We start from the raw sequence: 19,989 nt of genomic DNA on the forward strand, positions 1-19,989 counted from the left end.
TATAAACTTGCTATGTGTGCTAGACTAACTGGGAGTAGTAACAGCATTTGCATATTGTTTCCCTATTGTTGGTTTGACTGCTTCTATTGCTCTCCTCTGTACTTCCCAACTAGTCAGAGGGTACTTTTGTTTGTTATTTGGGTAATTCCCCCTCCTGAAGTTATTTTTGCTTCCTTTCGTTACTTTGTTATTTATCATTTATTGTAAATAAAACTTGAACTTAACGCGTCTGTCGCGTGGGGTAGGGCACACTCACTCACCCAAAACATTATTATTATTTTTTACTATCTGGGACTTAACAATTGCATAATTTTTGCACTTTTATTTTGCCTGTCTTAACTTTTTTGGAGTGAGTTGCAGCCATCAAAATTCGTTTAAATTTACAAAATACAATTAAGTTGGTGAGTGAAAACATTTGTATTTTTGTCAGTTGAATAAAGGTTCTAAACTAGAGAATTAACAAATCCCAGATTCTTGGTTTTATTGTAGTTTACAAAATGTCCAAACTTTCCTAGAAATAGGGGTTGTACAGTTAATTATACAGTGTAATTTGTTTCTTTGTTCATATTTTAATTAAAAAAAAGTAAAATAGCAAAAATATTTATATCAGGATGTGATTATGAAAATCTTATTATTAAGATTAATTGCGATTCTGGTCATATTTCCCACTCCAAAATGTCACTTAATATTAACCCTACTTTATGAAGTCATAAACTCTTTTTATGATATATTATATACAAACTACATTTGTTACTACTTGCATATTAATACTGTAATATATGATATAAATGGTTTCTGCACCCAAACATCATATTTTGCTATATACTGAATCTCTCTCTTTACTTAGTAGTAGTAATTCTTAATATTTTTTATTAGTAGTCTTTAATATTTCTTTAATGATATACGTATATGTGCACATTTTTATACACGTGTGTGATTTCAGACGCAGTAGCGGTTGTGAACGGGACTTTTATTTTGTTCAGAAGGTGTGACGTCATAAGGCTACGCCGCGCTCCTGCATCTGTTGCGATTTCGGCTGAAGAAAGGTTTGTGGTGTTGTGAGTTTAAAATGTTTAAGCCAATGCAAACTATCCAATCAATTGAATCTGTTTGCAAGCGTAATGTAAATTGATTATTTTTGACCGTAACATTGTAATGCTTCATTTAACCATAACGAACGTTGTTCTTATGAGTAAAGCGCATTCTCACACGAGTAACAGAAAAGATGCGTCTCATTTCGTTGTAAGCACGAATGCAGTCACTGGTAAGTAGTGATGAGAGAAACTGAGCTTCTTTTGAGTCAATTGAACCGAATCCTTTGCAAAACTAGTCAGTGATTTGAGTTACAGCTGACGACACCAGCGAGTTAAACAGTGTAATGCAACGAGAACAACAAACACTAACATGTGTAGTGACAACTTTTACAAAATAACTGAAAATGTTTTCATTGAAGTGCAACATGTAACGTGTTATTTTTTAATTTGTTCAGTTTGAGTGTTTTAGTCTTATCAGATCATTTAAGTCCATTAACTCTCTCTCTGACTGACTCTCTTACCAGTGAACTGAACTACTGAACTAGATCTGATTGAGACTCACTCAGAGATTTATTTTTCTTTCTGTTAATTATTCTCATCTTAAACAGGACAAACACACAGAACAACTCCTGGTGAAGCGACTGAGATCCACTTGACTATTATAAAGATGGCATTTATTAAAGAGGAGAGTGAAGACATAAAGATTGTGTTTATTAAAGAAGAGAATGAAGACATGAAGTTTGAAGAAACACTCAGTGTGAAGCAAGATGATACTGAGGAACACACAGGTTGGTTTCATTCTCGCAGCTGAACTTAAGTCATTTAATCCTTACTGAAATGTTGATTTCTTAAAATCAAACTGTTAATGTTTGTGAGTGACACAAACATTTTTAATGAAAGAAACAAATTGAGGATTTAACAAAATATCTCATGTGTCTTTCACATCTTCTAGACCAGAAGTGTTTTTTTAAATACTCTAAATCTCTGATAGTCATGCCAATTAAGTTTTCACTATATGACTAGGCCACATGTGGCAAAACATGAAACGACTTCACTCTTTAGGGGAATTTAACATTTTATTATAATATTTTATTTTATTTCAGTTAAGCTAGTCATTAGTAGGCCTGGGTAAAATTTTATAAGGATGATCAGTGGTGTTTCATTGAGGAATGAATCAGTGTTTATTTTCTAATAATTTCGTTCATGTCCACGGTTTCATTTGTAAGTGAGTTGGGGATTTTAATTTCAAATTATGTTTTTTCGCATATTTCCTTTCATGCAGTGTGTAATAGAGCTGTATGTGAATGTAAACATTCTGCAAAGTTGAAAGTGCACGATAAATAAAGTTATTATCTCCCAAAAGAGAGAATCGATTTGTTTTTACGAGTCAGTTTTGTTTAGAATTATACTGTTTTACGATTCTACGTCACTAGAAAAGACATTTCCATAATACCCATGATACGTTGTCCGTCTGCGAACAACTCAACCTGCCCACAAACATGCCATTTTACTGACAACTGCTTCTCAAATCTTAATACCAGCTTGCTCCTCAGTCGCAACCTTTAAAGGAACACGCCACCATTTTTTGCTCAACAGCAGTGCAAAATATGAAAAGGCAGTGCAAAATATGAAAAGACAATGCAGAAAAGCAGAGCGCATGTGGCGGAAGACAAAACTTGTGGTCCATTATAACATCTACAAAAACAGCCTTCATGCTTTCAATATGGAACTAGGCAAAGCTAGACAGACTTTCTTCTCAAATATTATAAACAGCAATTTAAACAACACACGCACTCTTTTTGCTACTGTAGAGAGACTGACAAACCCCCCAAGCCAGATTCCCAGTGAAATGCTCTCAGACAGCAAGTGCAGTGAGTTTGCTTCTTTCTTCTCTGAGAAAGTCAATAATATCAGAAAGGTGATCAGCACATCCTTGAGTTGCACTGGGGTCAGACAGACCAGACCACCTGAGAAAGTAGTTACTATGTCTGATTTCAAAGAAATTGATGGCAAAATTTTGGAAGAAACCGTACAGCACCTTAAAACATCAACCTGCGCTCTTGACACACTTCCCATATCATTTTTCAAAAGTGTGTTAAAGGGACACTTCACCCATGGGAACATTGATCTTTATTGAAAGTGGGTCATATATGTAGTCGAAATGTAAAATTAATTTTGAATTTGGTGCCTTCTTGGCCGAGGAAAGAAAGAAAGTTACTTCAGGACGCATTTGTATGAAAGACACCAACTCCCACAATGCACCACATTGCACAGCTGCGCAAGCCACTCCCACTAATCCAGAAAGCGCATATCTGCCTAAGAGAAATAACTCTTCCGTCTACAAGGCTAGCTACCACCAGAGCTCGAAATTAATTTCACACAAAATGTCTAGTTAGTTGGCGAACTCATTAGTGAATTACTCTTCATTTGTATTTCTTTCGAAGTGGTGAATTATTGCATTGTAACGTTACCTGGATGTTCAGTCAGATGCGGTGCGAAACTAGGATAGTTCACAACACAAATGTCCGTGTCCTCGTCTGATTCACAACACAAACGTCCGTGTCCTCGTCTGATTCAGAGATTTCATCCAGGAGAAGTTGTCATTGTTGAAATTCTTTGCCACAGTCGGACTCTATCTCTGTGTTCGTAGCGGTTCGTAGTTGCATAGTGAGATCACCGGCGCCACCAGTCCGCCCTAACCCGAGCCAGTCCGGGCTCCTCGTCCGCGGCAGGCAGGTCTTCTGCCTCGGCTGCTCTTCGCTATAATGCGGCTTATAAAGGTAGCCACAAACACCTGATTCAAGCATCAGACTTCTGAAATCCTCTTCCTCTATATCATATTGAGCACTCTCCTCCGCTATTGTCATAACTTTACATCTGTCTCCACAGCGCCTGTTAGCTTAGCTTCCAAACAAGATGGAGGATATTGCTTTTAGTTTTCAGAAAGTCAAGTCCCACCCACTGATCTGTAATAGGCCTGTAGCGTGAGCGGTTCCCGCCCCCTGGGAAAGATGAGGAACGAGTGTCTGTAGTCTCTACACTTTTCAATGAAATGTGACTTCCTGCTTATTATGACGCAAAATGATGATTTTTACGTCATAATAAGCAGGAAGTAAAACACTTAAATCCTTATTTCTCCCATCTCAGGGAAAAATGGATGAAAAATCCACATTTATTATAATATATGACTGGGTTTCTAACAATACAAAGCTTAATGCAAATGGGTGAAGTGTCCCTTTAAACAGTTTAGAAGCAGATCTTCTAGAAGTGGTAAATGCCTCACTTCTCTCTGGGAGTTTTCCAAACTCCCTGAAAACTGCAGTTGTCAACCCCCTCCTGAAAAAGAACAATCTGGATAAGACCATATTAAGCAACTATAGACCGATCTCAAATCTTCCTTTCATAGGCAAGATCATTGAAAAAGTTGTCTTCAATCAGCTGAACAAATTCTTAAGCTCGAATGGATCCTTTGACCATTTTCAATCTGGTTTCCGACCGCACCACAGCACAGAGACAGCGCTCATAAAGATAATAAATGATATTCGCTTAAATGCTGATACAGGCAAATTATCAGTGCTGGTACTACTCGACCTCAGTGCTGCATTTGACACTGTGAGTTTTGCCTGTGCGGCCAAGTAGCAGTGCTTAGCCCCAATATAGTAGCAGTGCTTCGCCTGTGCTTCACCCCAATATAGTCCCAAGTCTGCTTAGGAAATCGCCTCATCTTAATCTGCATTGCTATTTGTACTCGTTGTGAATACGCAGGCCACAAGAAGTAATTAGTTTTGTTTTTTTTACTCACGACATGCTATCCGACAACAAAGGATTCCATTCATTATGCTATTCCATTCATTAGCGGCAGCGCTGCCAAACTAAGACAGTGCACAAGAAGTAATTCATTTTTTGTTTGTTTTTTATTACTTTTATTCACGACATGCTATCCGGCAACAAAGGATTCCATTCATTATGCTAAGCTAAGCTAGCGGCGGCGCTGCCAGACAAAGACAGTGCATGCACTGATAAAATGCGTTTGCCCACCTATCTAAATGTAGGGGAGACGGTGAATAAGCCCTATTTCAAAAAATGGTGGCGTGTTCCTTTAAGTATGATTTAATTATTAATATATTTTCTACCCGCTGTTCAAAATACGCAGTTTTGTTTTATATTGTTTATGTCTCCGGCTAACTCACGTTATTGTTGTCTAACTGTAACTGAAATACTTCTGCTAAGCAGCTGTAGGCCACTATTACCTAAATATGTCTATTAATGCAGATTGTCTGTTGTTCTTACTACTTTGAGTAAAGATAAAGGATGGAGCAAGATTTGTTTAGCAAATTTAAATGTTATAAACACGGCTATAACACGTATGCGCTGTTATTGATTCAGTTAATGGTTCCCACGTGCACCGTAATAAATTAGAAATACACACCCACATCAGTTTGTTGATGGACATACACTTGTTAATGCTGATAGTGAGGAATTACAGTTGAAACATCTCATATTGTACCTCAAATTGAGCAGTGTATCACTGAGAAACGTCCTGTTGTACTTGTGCTGGCGATGGAGGTTCGGGTTGAATAACTAGTTCTTCCAATGTGTCATCAACGGAGTTGCGCTCAGATTGATATTGTAAAATAGATACAGTGTGTACAATTGCTGAGGACTGAGGAAGCCTCGTTAGCTGTGGTACAGTTATAGTAATGGGTGGTTAGCTTCCGACAGGCGCTGTAAGCAGTAGACCAATCACAACAGACGGGGCTTTCCTGCCAATCAGAGAAGAACAGGCTCATGGAAAGAAGGGATTTCGAGAGATTATAACTTGTTAGTAAAACTTGAATGTAAAAAGATTAGAAACATATTTTGGCATAAAAAAACTTTACTTATTTCTTTAAAACAGGGAAATTAACAAAAAAAAATGATTAGGCTAAATAAATATACAGCAAACCGCAACACTTAGGAACAAAAAACAGGCCTAGTAAGGGCAAGTAGCATGAAAACTATTGGGTGCAAACACAAAATAGCCTAAAAAACAGCCTTCCTTAATTTCCTTTTTAATTTAGGATCAAAATATAAATTATAAACCACTGAAAATAGAGCGAATTGATACATTTAAGAGAAATATCAGTGCAAATTGCAAACATACTCAAGCTACGGACGAGCCTTTGAATGAAACATTGAAAAAAATCGCTTTCAGTCAGAAGTAGAAGTACTTAATAAATATATAGCATATACATTATATTAACATGAAACAATAAAATGTATAAGCTAACAGCAAACTGAAACACTACAAATAATGTGGCCATTAACTGACCGTCACTATTGTTTTTTTGTCCACGTTGTTGGGAAGAAGTGAGGTCTGTGATTTGCTCACATTGAAGCTGGCCTTAGAGAAAATGTGCTCTGATAGCGTGGACGTGGAAGGGATGGAGTCCAGACGTTTAGCAGCTATAGCAAGCTTGGGATAGCATTCCTCATTTTCTGCCACCATGCCTGTGGCCCTGAATCTACCTTTGTTTTGTCCTCCAGGTACATCTTAATTTCATCCTCTCTTTCTGAATGCGGCTCTTCATCAATGGTCATTAGCATGGATATCTATACCTGTTTTTCTTTTTATTCTTCGCTGCGGGCTCACTTTCCTCTGTAGGCCTATTACTCTCGTCTTCCTCTCCCTGAGCAGCTTCTGCACACAAACTCGGGCCAGTTCAGACACCGTGGAGAAAGCCCCTTACCTTTTCTCTGCATCAAGGAATAAGCTCTTAAAACTTGGGTCTAAGACAGTCACTTGGACACTATATTGCCAAAAGTTTTGGGACGCCTGCCTTAACATGCAAATTAACTTTTAATCTCAATCTCGATCAAGCGACACTGTTACTACACAACGCTAAGAGATCCAGTAAAGAAAGCATTTGAATTCGCCACAAAAGTGGAAAGAGTTTCAAACATAAAGGAAACAACTATTCACATGAGAATTCACACTGGAGAGACATATATATTTTATATATTTTACTAGGAAACTGCTGCATTTCATTTTGAAAAACTAAGTACACTCAGTGATTCAACAGCTTTAATGTCTAGGTTACTAATGATGTATGTAATCTACTGAAGTAATGTAACACCTATACTTATGTAATGGGGTCTCATCTAGGAGCCCATCACCTCCAAGTGGTAACTAAATGAGGCAATGGACATTGGCCAGTGAGATTTGCATGCGAGTCACACACACCCGGACATAGGGGTATAAATATGACCGGCATTACTAACTTAATTCATGTTTTGCTGAAGAGCCGAGCAGCATCCGGCCATTTAGCAGTAGTTCAGGGCTCTGGCAATAAAGGCTCTGTTCCCTCCCAATGGGGGTTACATTAGTAACCTAGACTTTCCCATTTGTTAACTCTGTTAACACTGTTATGATAGGGACGCTATGGAGGCCTCACCCTGCTGAAGGGGAGGTAATGTGTGGTAGATACACATATGGACTGAGCCCGAGAGGAGGAGCTACTACCGATGTAGAGAGTGCCCAAGGAAAGACACAGATTTACCAAGAGGGAAATCGTATCTTGAAGTATACATATGTGATTACTGAGGGGGAATCACAGTTTATTGGCATTTATCCCAATATAAGGGCTGATCTACCGGGCATGCACAAGAGTACAGGGCCCGGCATGAGATAACTCCTCTGAGTTTGGCTGCCGAAGGATGCTGGAGAAACTCGATTCAGGGTTTACTCACCTCCAAACTTCCCTTCAAAGCAAGAATGTTAGAGGGGAATGGTGATGCAAGTGAGACACAGAGCCAGCCTTCCCACACATTACCTGTTTGTACTCGACACACGGGATGAAACTGGCTCCACTTGGAGATTGTAGAATCTAGCAAATGTGTTCGGTGTTGCCCAGCCCGCAGCTCTGTGGAGGTCTGCCAATGCCTAGAAGGAAGTAACACCACGAGTGGAGTGAGCTCTTACCCCAAGGGGGCACGGCTCGCCTTGGGACTAGTGCGTCAAGGTGATAGCATCCACTCTCCAGTGGGCCAACCTCTGTTCGGAAACTGCCTTTGCCTTCTGCTGACCGCAAAAGCCGACAAAGAGCTGCTCTGAGCTTCTAAAGTTCTGCGTGCAGTCCACAAAAACATGCAATGCGCAAACGGGCTAGGTCTGCCTACTCTGGGAGCAGGGCTTTAAAGTTCATCACCTGGTCCCTAACTTTGGGCACGTTTCCAGGCCTGGGTCTCTGGGTCACAGAGCTGGCATGATTCACTGACTGTAAATGCCTGCAGGTCCCCCACCCTCCTGAAGGAAGCAAGTGCTGTCAGGAGAACTGTCTTTAGAGACAGGATCATAAGCTTGACTGATTTGGTTTGTAGGGAGTTCTTGGTAGACCAGAGAGGTCCAAGGAGGGGATGAGGTGCAGTCAGAGAGGATTTAACCTCCTGGCATCTTTCAGGAACCCCATGAACAGGTTGTGCTTTCCAAGTGACCTGCCATTGTCGTGGCAAATTCAAAGTCCTTGGTTCGGGTCTTAAAGAAATCTCTCAGAGTCAAAGTTCCAGGTCTCAGGGCGGGGTATTTATGGTATTTTTTACCATATGCAATTGAATACAATTAGCAGCTAGCTAACCACAACTTGCTTTGCACTTTTTTTTTTTCTGTTTTCACCTCACTCCAGTCTAAGCTAAAAGATTGTTTTGGTAATTGTAAATGTAATGTAGGCTATAATGGAATCGGTTCAAAGGAGTCATTAGTTCGCGAATTGGACTGTCGTTAGCGGACTTGTACTAGTGTGACTATCCCGGCAGTGTCAACAGAAAAAACATTTCATCACTGGATAGGTTTTTTTGTTTTGTTTATTGAAAGTGTTTATGTCAGCTGAATGGGCAGAACGCTTTTCAGAGAAGGTAAGGCAACGTAAAAAAATAATTTTTTTAAGCACTATTCACTAGGGGTGGGAATTGGCAAAAATGTGACAATTCGATAGTATTGCAATATTTGGACCACGATTCAATATTATTGCGATTCAGTGGCGTAACTTTGTTTTAAAAAGTGGGTGGGACATGTGGGGTGGGGGTTGCTAATACAATGCTAAATCAGATATATGTACAATAACATTACGATGTCCAGCAATCGATTTAAATAGTAGGCTACATGGGGTTTAATTTCTGGTTCAATGAGATGTAGCTTAATATATGTTGTCAGTGCTGAGAATTTTCGTGTGAATAAATACATAGATCCGCCTATTTGAACAACGTGTACCTTAATGGTCCAGTGGTAGTACTTTCGCCAACCGTGTCAGAGGTTCTGGGTTCTAATCCGCACTCGTATAGTTTTTTTTTTTTTATCGAAACCAATTATGTTCATCAGTGGTTGTATATCAAGCAGGGACACATTTGTGTGCATTATGTTTTGTGATTTCACCAGAACGAATAGAGTATCCGCAACGGATTGAAGCGCGTGTCCGAGTGAAGACAGTGCGCCGTGTGCGCGAGCCACACGAGAAAACACTGTATCCGCGCCACTGATCGCAGCGGCAACGAGCACTTTGATCACTTGATTTAAAAAACACATTTCAGCTCTAGATCGTCTCTTTAAAAAACGAACGAAATGAATGCTCTGCCAGTTAACTGGAGATGTTTTATTTATTTGTAGAATTGGTACATTCGTGCCGCGAGATGTTTTAAAAAGTGGTGGGGACAATATCGACCCTGGCAAAAAGTGGTGGGGACATGTCCCACCCGCAAATTACGCCTATGGATTCTTAACATATTGCGATACAGCAAGTATTGCGATTCGATTCTGCGACGTATTGCGAGTCATGTCCCCTATATTATTCAAAGGCATTACAAAAAATTTGGAAAATAAGTTTTAATTCTAGATAATGTTCACATCTACACATTAAAGTTACAATATGCAAGAATTTTGCATAAAAATATCCCATGATCTCAAGGCCAGTGTTATATATTTTGTTAAGTTGATTACTTACAATATCCCAAATGTTTCCAACAATTTTTAAATCGTGAGAAAATTGCGATTTTAACCATGGAAACGGGGCGTTAGAGCAAGGGGGAGCTGGGAGTCGCCAGTCAATTGCGTCATATCCGCGGTTTCCGCTCGTACTGCGTGGAGTCCTGGACAAATGCGGAAATTTTTGTTGTAGCGTCTATCAAGCAACAGACGTTAGCTTGTTTCTTGCAGTCGTTATGGAACACAATTATTCTTTACCGATTGCAGCTGGTTCTGTCGACAAAGCATGCTTAATTGTACATTCAAATGTAGCATTCGGTAATAGTTATGTTTATGTAAGGGAAGTATTATTGCTTTAGATTTGTGTTTAGTTTATTGACATTGTTTATCACGTCTGGTGTTTATGGCCATGTAAATAAATATAGCATGTGTTATTGTTACGGCCCTTGGCCTTTTTCTGGTCGTTCTCCTGCCCCTCCTCTCTTTCAGGTCTAATTGCTGTCACCTGCGAAGTTGGTGTTTAAATGGGAGCTTCTCTGCTGCATTGATCTCTCTCTTCCTGCTCGGGTCTGGTGTTTAAAGGCTCGAACGCTGCTCGTCCGTGTTCACGCCTCGCTCGGGACGCCAGGACTTTACACAGATGCACATTTAAGTTTATTTAAGTTTGTCTTTTATTTTAACACTCAACACTTGCACTCGCACAAAACAATACATCCATGCACCTTCCCTGCACTACTGATACTGACGTTCACACCCCATATTTGGTTTTGTTGTTTAAATTTGTGTTTTATACACAATAAATTTATGTTTTGCACCGCTTGTTTGTGGCATGGTCTCCTATCTGTTGTTATGGCCCCGAGTCAGTCATAACAGTTATACATAAAGATTAATCAGTATTTTGGCAAATGATGTGGGTATGTTCGAATGTACTTTTACAGCAATTGTTTAGAACACGTAAAACTGCGCGGCGTTATCACAACAATGAATTCGACATACAGTAACATCTATGATAACCAATTTAGTATTAAACCTTACTTTTCTTGCGGTTAATTCATTTTAATGAAATAAAAGTGTGATGAGGTTCAAGAGTCAGGAAGGAAGAAGACGGGTCGGAGTGACTGGGACTCGTACTTTATTAAAATAAAGCAAAACAAACAAAAGTCGTGCACAACGCGCATTCACCGTGGCAACCGCGACGGCACAAAACAGTTCAAAAATGAGAGCTCGGATCCACCGGTTTTCTTTCTCTTCGGCCAATTTTCTCTTCAGTCTCTCTCTCGTTCCAGCGCGCGGCTTAAAAGCGATCTCTCCACGCCGGTCACTGCAATAAGACACAGGTGTTCGTCATTTGCACTTGACCTACTTGCTCGTCTCTTCTCTCTCCCATTGCAGACCGCGCTGAACCACGCCCCCCTCGCCACAAAAAGCATGTCAATATAAAAAAAGAACTTAGCCTCATCCATGAACATGATTTTTCGATTCCGGTCTGACTGATTTACATCCACAGTGGAGTTTTAACCGACAGTTCCCATCATTCCACGCTCCTTCACATCGTCATCAAGCTACGCCGTTGTTGTTGTTTGGAATGTAGCGCCCTCTAGCGGCAAAAAATTATTGCATATTGTAGCTTTAACTGAAGTGCAAAAACTTAGAAGGGTAGTGCAAAAACTTTGTCCTTGAACATTCAGGATAGACCTTATTACAGGCCAGGATGTAATTATCTCTATCTCTAAATATAAATACATTGTTAAATATTGTTAAATACAATAGAGTAACATAGAGCAGACATAATAGTAATAGGGCTGTGCCGGTAAACTTGACAACCGCACCACCATGGCTGAGTAGCACTGGCGGTGGTCCGCCAAAACCTATTTTTTTGTATGTGAATGCTGTTTTACGTGAATATTATGACAGGAGTGAAGCACAAAGCTTTGTTTACAAAAGAAAAAATAGGTTAGCAATTAAATGTTACATCGCAACCATGGAAACGTTTGGATTCATGACGAATGAGAGAGTTGTGCGTGAGCCCATAACTTTAAGCTTGTCGGCTTTGAATTCTGGTTTGCAATCTGGTCACCCGATTATCAGCGAATTTAACAATATTCCATTAGTTATTCCATATAGAAAGCTTGAATTGTCTACTTTTAAACTAAACAATTCAAAACGAAAAGAAACCGACTAGCCTACTCTCTGCTTATGTAATCCATATGAAGTGTGCATTTCTCTCTATATAGGCGCGTTCACTGCGAAGATGACGAGTCAGCATCGTCAACTTCATCTTTGCAGCCGACACTGACACAGAAAACGCTAGTTTATTAATAAACAATTAAAATGCCTCCTTGCTATATTTGACACATTCATAATCATTACTTTTGGCGGTTCTTTGTGACAGCTGTTATGTGCGTTATTGGCAGCGTCACCCTCTGGTTACATGAACGCATCACCACCGCATCAGCACCAGAACATGGAAACATAACATTTTATTTTAGAGAATAATCACACAACCTATTTGATATTCTATAATTAAATAAACTACTCAAATATTCAAAAATCGTGACTCATCCCTGCTTGGAATCTCTTGTTTCTTTTCCCAAATCTTCACTCACATCTCACCCATTTTTTAAGGGGATTATAAACGTTTCTTCCTTGGTTCGCTTTTAACTAGCCCTATTATTTTCGTATGCTTTGCTGTGGTGAAGTATAACGAGAGAGCCTACTTTTTTCCTTGTACGTCAAATTCTTTTTAACACAGTTTGTGCTTGTTATTAGACATGCGGCGTGTCAAGTTTATTTGTAAAGTGCGTTTCACACGCGCGGGTGATTTAGGTTTGCTTTCTCTGGCAGCGCAATATCAAACATAACCTAAATGTCTTGCCATTGTGGAAGATAAAATTCGCTCTTCATACCTTTTACAACAAGTAGCCTAGAAAACATGAAGATATCAGAAAAAAGAACGATGGTCTCTTTCCTGCTCGTGTCCCATATCTCTCTCTCTCAAAGCGCAGAGCGGTAGGCTGTATCACGCGTCTTTTTTATTTTTTATATATAGATTTAACTTTATTATATTATTTAATTTGCCAATATTTACTGATATTTATTTCAATGCTTTACATGCTTTAGTGTGTTGTTTCTTTGACGGAATTGCTCAAATAAACACAATTTTTTTTATTTCAAAACCCCCCAACCACCGCACCACCGCCGGTAGTTGGTCCATTACCATCACAGCCCTATAACCCAAAAGTAAAACAGATAATTTTATAATTAAATAGTGCAATACTTTGCGCTACTGTATCGATATAATTGCGTGCGCAAAATATCGCGATACTGAACAGAATAGATTTTTTTCCCCCACCACTACAATTCACACAGCGGTAATTCAGGACCATCGTGTATATATACCATCGTGTCAATTCTCAATTGATTTTGATTAATATGCGCGAGGGAGCGAGATAGAGCAAGACCGTTTGAAGGGATGATTATGATTCAGGCAGCATTACAGATCAGAAGTCAGACTGAATCAGAACATTCAGAATATTTATCCAGTTCCAACGTTTTGTTGGCATTCTTGTTTTACTGCAGCCTTTTGCGGTCTGTTGCTTTGTGCCATTAAACTAGTGTTAATTTTGTATTTGTTTTATTTTGCTTTAGACCTGATGACACTGAAAGAAGAGAGTCAAGAACTGAATCAAATGGAAGAGAAAGATCATGATTTCATGATGGGGAAAAAATCCACTCAGACTGAAAAGACTTCCTCACAAAAAAGAGCTCAGAAAACCATATCTAACAGTTATTTTACCTGCCAACAGTGTGGACAGAGTTTCACTCAAAAACAAAACCTTAAAGTCCACATGAGAAATCACACTGGAGAGAAGCCTTACTCCTGCCAACTGTGTGGACAGAGTTTTGCACGTAAAGGATACCTTAATCAGCACATGAGAACTCACACTGGAGAGAAGCCTTACACCTGCCAACAGTGTGGAAAGAGCTTCTCACGAAAAGAATGTCTTGAGACTCACATGAGAATTCACACTGGAGAGAAGCCTTTTGCATGTGATCAGTGTGGAAAGAGTTTCAGATGTAAAGAGAACCTTAATCAGCACACAAGGATTCACACCGGAGAGAAGCAGTTTGTATGTCATCATTGTGGAAGGAGTTTCACTCAAAAACAAAACCTTAAAGTCCACATAAGAAATCACACTGTAGAGAAGCCTTTCACCTGCCATCACTGTGGAAAGAGTTTTAAACATAAAGGAAACCTTACTATTCACATGAGAATTCACACTGGAGAGACACCTTACACCTGCCATCACTGTGGAAAGAGTTTCAGTCATAAAGGAAACCTTTATCCCCACATGAGAAATCACTCTGGAGAGAAGCCTTTTACGTGTCCTCAGTGTGAGAAGTGTTTTACACATCGAAGAGAACTGAAATGTCATTTGCAAACTCATTTTGAAATGCAGCTGTAGTTCTGTTTGTGGTAAAAGGTTGAGAAAATACAGCAGATTCAGGAATTACTTGCATATTCACTATGGACGATGACCATTCAATTTTGATAAAAAAAAAGCAGATTCTGTCATCACACTTACAGACACACCTGAAAAGTCACGCATGTGAGACCCTTGAATGTACTACATTTTTGGTGCTGTTCAAATACCGTAACAAGTATAATTATAGGATTTTTTACAATATATTTGTCGTTACAGGTAATGAAATAACTTTTGTTTTATAAAAATACCAACATCATGTAGTGCAAAAGTTTAATTGCAATGGACATATTGCACAGGTTTTTAGAACTGACGAATATGTGGCGGATCGTTCACGTCTCATAGAAGTCACTTTGAACATGGGCATCAGCTTAACCGTAACACCAGCACAACTTTTACCGGCGGAAGATCCAACTCGTTTGCTACAGATAGTTTGATGCTGATTCTTATTTCCCCTCTTATTGAAAAATGTATGTGCTGTTGTGTGGCACATTGTTTTACCATAAATCTGTGTTTTTGCTGTTATATGGCAGAGGTTGTTATTGCACATCTTCTGACTGAGTACAGAACCTCCAGATCAAAACACAGCTGAAGAAACAGAAACAAGTGATAGAAGAAGAGGTCAGATCAGGTAATATACAAGCTAACATGATCATCAAACATTAAAGGGATGGTTAACCCAAAAATGAAATGTTTGTTTTTGTTAACTCAGTTTTTTTTTCTCCTGTCGAACACAAAAGAAGATATTTTGAAGAATTTTGGTTATCAGGCAGTGGACTGTAGCCTATGGAATTCAATGGTTACTGTCATTCAAAATATCTTTTGTGTTCAAAATAAGTAATTCATACAGGTTTGGAAAATTTTCATTTTTGCGTGAACTATCCCTAAAATCATAGCTTTTTAAAGTTATTGAATGAAATGTTGAGCCAATGAATAGGTGAAAGACTACAAGCTACAAGGGGTGTTGATTGATGCGATCTACACCATCTATGATTTGTTTATCATTCTGAATTCAAGTCTTTGATAAAAAATATTCTCAGCTTTTTGTTAAAAATGTTGCTTTGTTAGGAAACAGTGTTGATAAAAAAGGAATGCATGAAGCTAGAATAAAATGTTGTAAAAAAAAAAAAGCAGTCTCTTTTAATTATTTTGACACATTGTCCAGATAGAGGTCATCATGGGTCCACTTGGATCCGACAACCTGAGGTCCGATCCGAGAGGGTTCGGGTCCAAATCTTTGACAAGTGCCTCGGACACAGGTCGGGTTCGGTATTGGTGACCTCGGGTAATTTTAAATGTTTTTTTTTCCAAATGGGAAGATCCAAATTCTTTTAAACTATGTCAGGCATTTAACAAAATGTATTATATTAAAACAATTTTACTATGTTATTATCTTACTCCTAAGTTCTCTCTGATTCCGCACTTCTACGTGCGATTGACTATATAATATATATATATATACAAGGGATGTTTTGTTATGGATTATGCAATGAGTAAAACTAAATAACATTTTAGAGTAATGGTTTGCACAATATGTATTTTTACTGTTAAAATCACAATCGCGATTATAAGTGTTGTTAGTTGGCACTATTGTGTTGTATTGCAATACATTGTAGGTTACACAGGTATGACTGTAATGAAATGTTTACCTTTCTATTTTGGCAGTTCCCACTGTGTGGATCATGGGGGACAGCTATGTTCGCCGTGGAGAGGAGGCGGAAAGGAGGTCCCTGGGCTCTAACCTGGGACTAGATGCCCAGGTGAAGTGGTTTGGCTGGGGTGGACTGAGGTGGCGTGGCGTCCTCCCCTTTTTTGCCCAGTCCCTGCGAGGAAGAACAGTCCCGGAGGTCCTGCTCATCCACTGCGGCGGGAACGATCTGGGGAAGATGAAGAGCGTGGATCTCGCCGCAGAGATAAAGCAGGACCTGTGTGATCTCCATCGGCGGCACCCACAGATGACCATCATCATATCTGCAATCACCCAGCGTCGTCGATGGGGATCCACAGACCCAAAGAAGATCGACCGGTCCCGGGTATGGGTGAACAGTGTGATGGCCAGCTTTGTGTTGGGTCTCAAGGGGGGGATTGTACGCCATCCACACATAGTGTTTGACAACCCTGCGTTGTTTCTCTGGTAACAACCAGGTTCATCTGTCTACTAGGGGCAATGAATATTTTTTAAATAGCATCGCTGAATGTCTGAAAGACTTAATCCAGTAGGGGTGGTTCTGGATTAATCTTTTAGACATGCCTTTTACAGCTGAAATGGCCAGGCTTTTGAATACTATATGTGGTGTGGTGTACCTTTTATCTAGTTTAAATTCATACAGCATTGCTGACCATAACACTGTTTAACATAATTACTGTTCTTCCTCTACCTTTTTTGTTTGCCCCATTCCATAAAAAAAAAAAAAAAAAAAAACTCATTCACCAATTCAATTCAATTAGATTTTTTTTTTTTTTTTTTTTTTTTGCCCACCACTCCCTTTCACCCTTCCACAAGAAAAGCCCCTCATCCACCCTGGCCATTCCATCCCAGGGGCCTCCTCTCCTTTCCACGGCGAATGTAGCTGCTGTGTGTAACACTTTTTGCTTGTTAGCACATCATACATGTTGTCCATTACACAAACCTGTGCTAAGCCTCCATCAGAAGGACTCTTGTCTCCTAGGGGTAATTAATATTTTTTAAATAACATTGCTGAGTGTCTGAATGGCACTGATCTTGCACTTAAATGTTTATGGAACCTTTCTGTGAACTGTAAATAACAAATGATGATGATATTGAACCCATTGACACTGTACATGTCACTTTTTTGTCTAGGACTGATGGACTCCCTTTACTTATGCCAAACCAATGTCTGTTCATTTACAAACTTACTGTTGATGGGGTTCTCAGTATATTTTTCTGCTTTTTTGTCCTTAGCCAATCACATGCCTGTATATTACACTTAGAATATATACACACATTTTTATTACATACACGCATAAAACGGCCACATATTAAAGAACCAATATGCACTTTTTACTATTAACTTGCAAACAGGATTAAGTGAAATGAACAACAACTGTTTTTGGGTATTTTTTGTTTTTCAGTAACAACATGTCATGTTACATTTTTTAACTTGTGGCTTATACAAAGTGAACAAGTGCAAGCCAAGAGTGAGTACCGGTACACTGGACAAAACGTACTTAACAAACCAAGACGCAGACAACATGAAAATGACATTTATATTACACTTAGAATATATACACACATTTATATTACATACACACATAAAATGGCCACATATTAAAGAACTGATACATATGATTTTTTTTTAACAACACGCTCACAGACCACCTAACTGAATGGGGACACGACAGAACAGGTATTCTATTGCTCATGCCCCGTTTATGCGGGCTCTAAGCAAAGCCAAATTCGATAGCAGCACGACAGAACAGGTGTATTCAGCTACAGCTCACAGTCAGTAAATGTTTTACAAACACACACACACACATAAATATCTACACAAAAACTTTAACTACATGAACATATTTATTCACAAACACAAATACTGTATATACACATGTACATACACACACACACAAATACTAACCATATTTACAACAACTAGTTTAATCTCCACAGAAATGGATTAATTTTGTGAGCTTTCTGCGAACTACCTTGCCTTTTTTATTTTTTATGTCTCCCGCCTCGCGATATGGTTTAATCTAACTTTACAATACCATGAAGAAGCCATCTTCACTAGAACATGCACATGGTTGGCTTCAACAGACATGTCAAACATGTGGCTGTGTAGCTGTGGGGAAAGATTATTTTTGGAACAAGCAGACAGAACCTGGGTGACTAGTTGCTGTTGTCCCTTTTCCCCGTGGAGGCTTTCCTTCATTGGCATTGAGAAGCTGCTGGAAGCGTTTTTCTGTCGCTTGACAAATTGCGATAATGCCTGGTGATGGTTTCTGTAGGCCACCTCTGTTCTTTAGAGTGATGAATCCATGTACCACGTCATCTGTGTTTAATGCTTGTGAGCATGGCATGCAAGTGACCTTCTGCTTCATCTTCTTCACAATGAAGCCTGCAATGTATGCAATTGCAGCTTCCTTGTACTCAGACAGACTGTCAACATCAGGAAGGTGAGAGAGAGTGTCATCCTCTGGCACAAGAACTTCTACAGGCTCCACATCCACTCTGCGTGCGATATTCATGGCTGCAGGTGTTGAGTCAAGGATGGTGGTGTTGTCACGGAGGAGACAGTTGCCTGTGCCCTTCTTCACCTGATGCCTGACAAGGAGTCGCTTGTATGCTCCACGAAACTGTCTTACATTGGGGTTGTTGTTGTGACCACCACGCGATCTGATCGCTGAGAAGAACAGCTCCAAGTGGTCCTGACTGAGTTCGTATGTCAGGAGGTATCTGCATGGGGCAGCTGGCTGCTCAACCAGGTCTTCATATACACCCATCACACTTCTACAACAAGCAATGAAACCATAGACTGGTGTTTTTTTCTGTGTACGATGTAAATGTACAAGGGTTCCTTTTTGTTGCACTTGAAGCCCACGGAAAAGTGATTCCGCTTCTTCTAACATACCCTTGGCTCAATGTTTCGTTGCAGGCTTAATTGGTGCTTTGAATCCTTTGCCGAGTGGATTGTGGCTGTTTAGGACATCAAAGGCTGCATCAATTGTGCGCAGGAAGTGAACCGTGGCTGCACATCTGATGAACTGGGGATACTTCAGCTCCTGCTCACAATACTCAAGGGCATCAGCTACACTGCTGCTGAAGAGCTGGGCTGCAAGATGGGCTGGGCTGCCTTCATCTTCTGATTCCGCCACTCAATATGCGCCATTCTGAGCTTTTTTTTTTTTTTTTTACCTTTATTTAACCAGGTGAGCACGTAGAGAACACGTTCTCAATTGAAACGGCGACCTGGCCAAGATAAAGCGAAGGTGCAAGATAACATAAAGTTACACAAAGTACACAAGGGGATAAAAATTATGAATAAAATACAAGTTTTCTAGGCAGTAATAAAAGCAGCCTTGGTATGTAAACAATTAGTGCATCATAATCTACAATAAAGGATCGAAATGATAAGAAATATCAAGGCAACTACATAAGTAGTAATAATACTGGGCATAATTGTGTAAGGAGAAATTGTGCAAATAGCATACAACACACAAACAGAGTGCATGAGACTCTCAGCAGGGCACCAACGGACAAAAGGCACCAGAGCAGAGGTAAATTGAGTGCGATATTATAATAAGGGAAATCAACATGTGCAACGAAGAGGAAAAAGCTCTGATAGTCGTGCTTTAAAAGACGTGAGAGAGATGGTGTTCTCAAGTTTCATAGTCTTTTGTAACTCATTCCATTCGTGTGCAGCTGCAAATTGGAAGGAGCTACGGCCGAATGAAGTATTTGCTTTATGGGTTACTAGGGAAATGTACCTACTAGAGCGCAGGTTACGGACCGGTAAGGCAATGGTGAGTAAAGAGTTCAAATACAGAGGGGTTTTGCGTA

General features: G+C 39.6%; 1 protein-coding gene across 1 annotated transcript; it reads left to right on the forward strand.

The window, feature by feature from the left end:
• The first annotated feature begins 981 nt into the window (after window positions 1-981).
• On the forward strand, window positions 982-15,584 carry LOC311289232 (uncharacterized protein). The gene is made up of 3 exons (XM_084407069.1): window positions 982-1,046; window positions 1,643-1,822; window positions 13,636-15,584. Exons 2-3 carry the CDS (start codon window positions 1,702-1,704, stop codon window positions 14,451-14,453), a joined length of 939 nt encoding a protein of 312 aa, XP_084263195.1. The 5' UTR covers window positions 982-1,046; window positions 1,643-1,701; the 3' UTR covers window positions 14,454-15,584.
• The last annotated feature ends 4,405 nt before the right edge of the window (window positions 15,585-19,989 follow it).

The sequence above is a fragment of the Rutilus rutilus genome (genome assembly GCF_951802725.1).
Source record: "Rutilus rutilus genome assembly, chromosome: 4".
In the NCBI taxonomy this organism is placed as follows: Eukaryota; Metazoa; Chordata; class Actinopteri; order Cypriniformes; family Leuciscidae; genus Rutilus; species Rutilus rutilus.

Coding starts and splice junctions, on each gene's coding strand:
- LOC311289232 (XM_084407069.1), top strand. CDS start 1,702: ATGGCATTTATTAAAGAGGAGAGTGAAGACATAAAGATTGTGTTTATT. Junction 1,823..13,635: donor TGATACTGAGGAACACACAG/GTTGGTTTCATT, acceptor ATTTTGCTTTAG/ACCTGATGACACTGAAAGAA.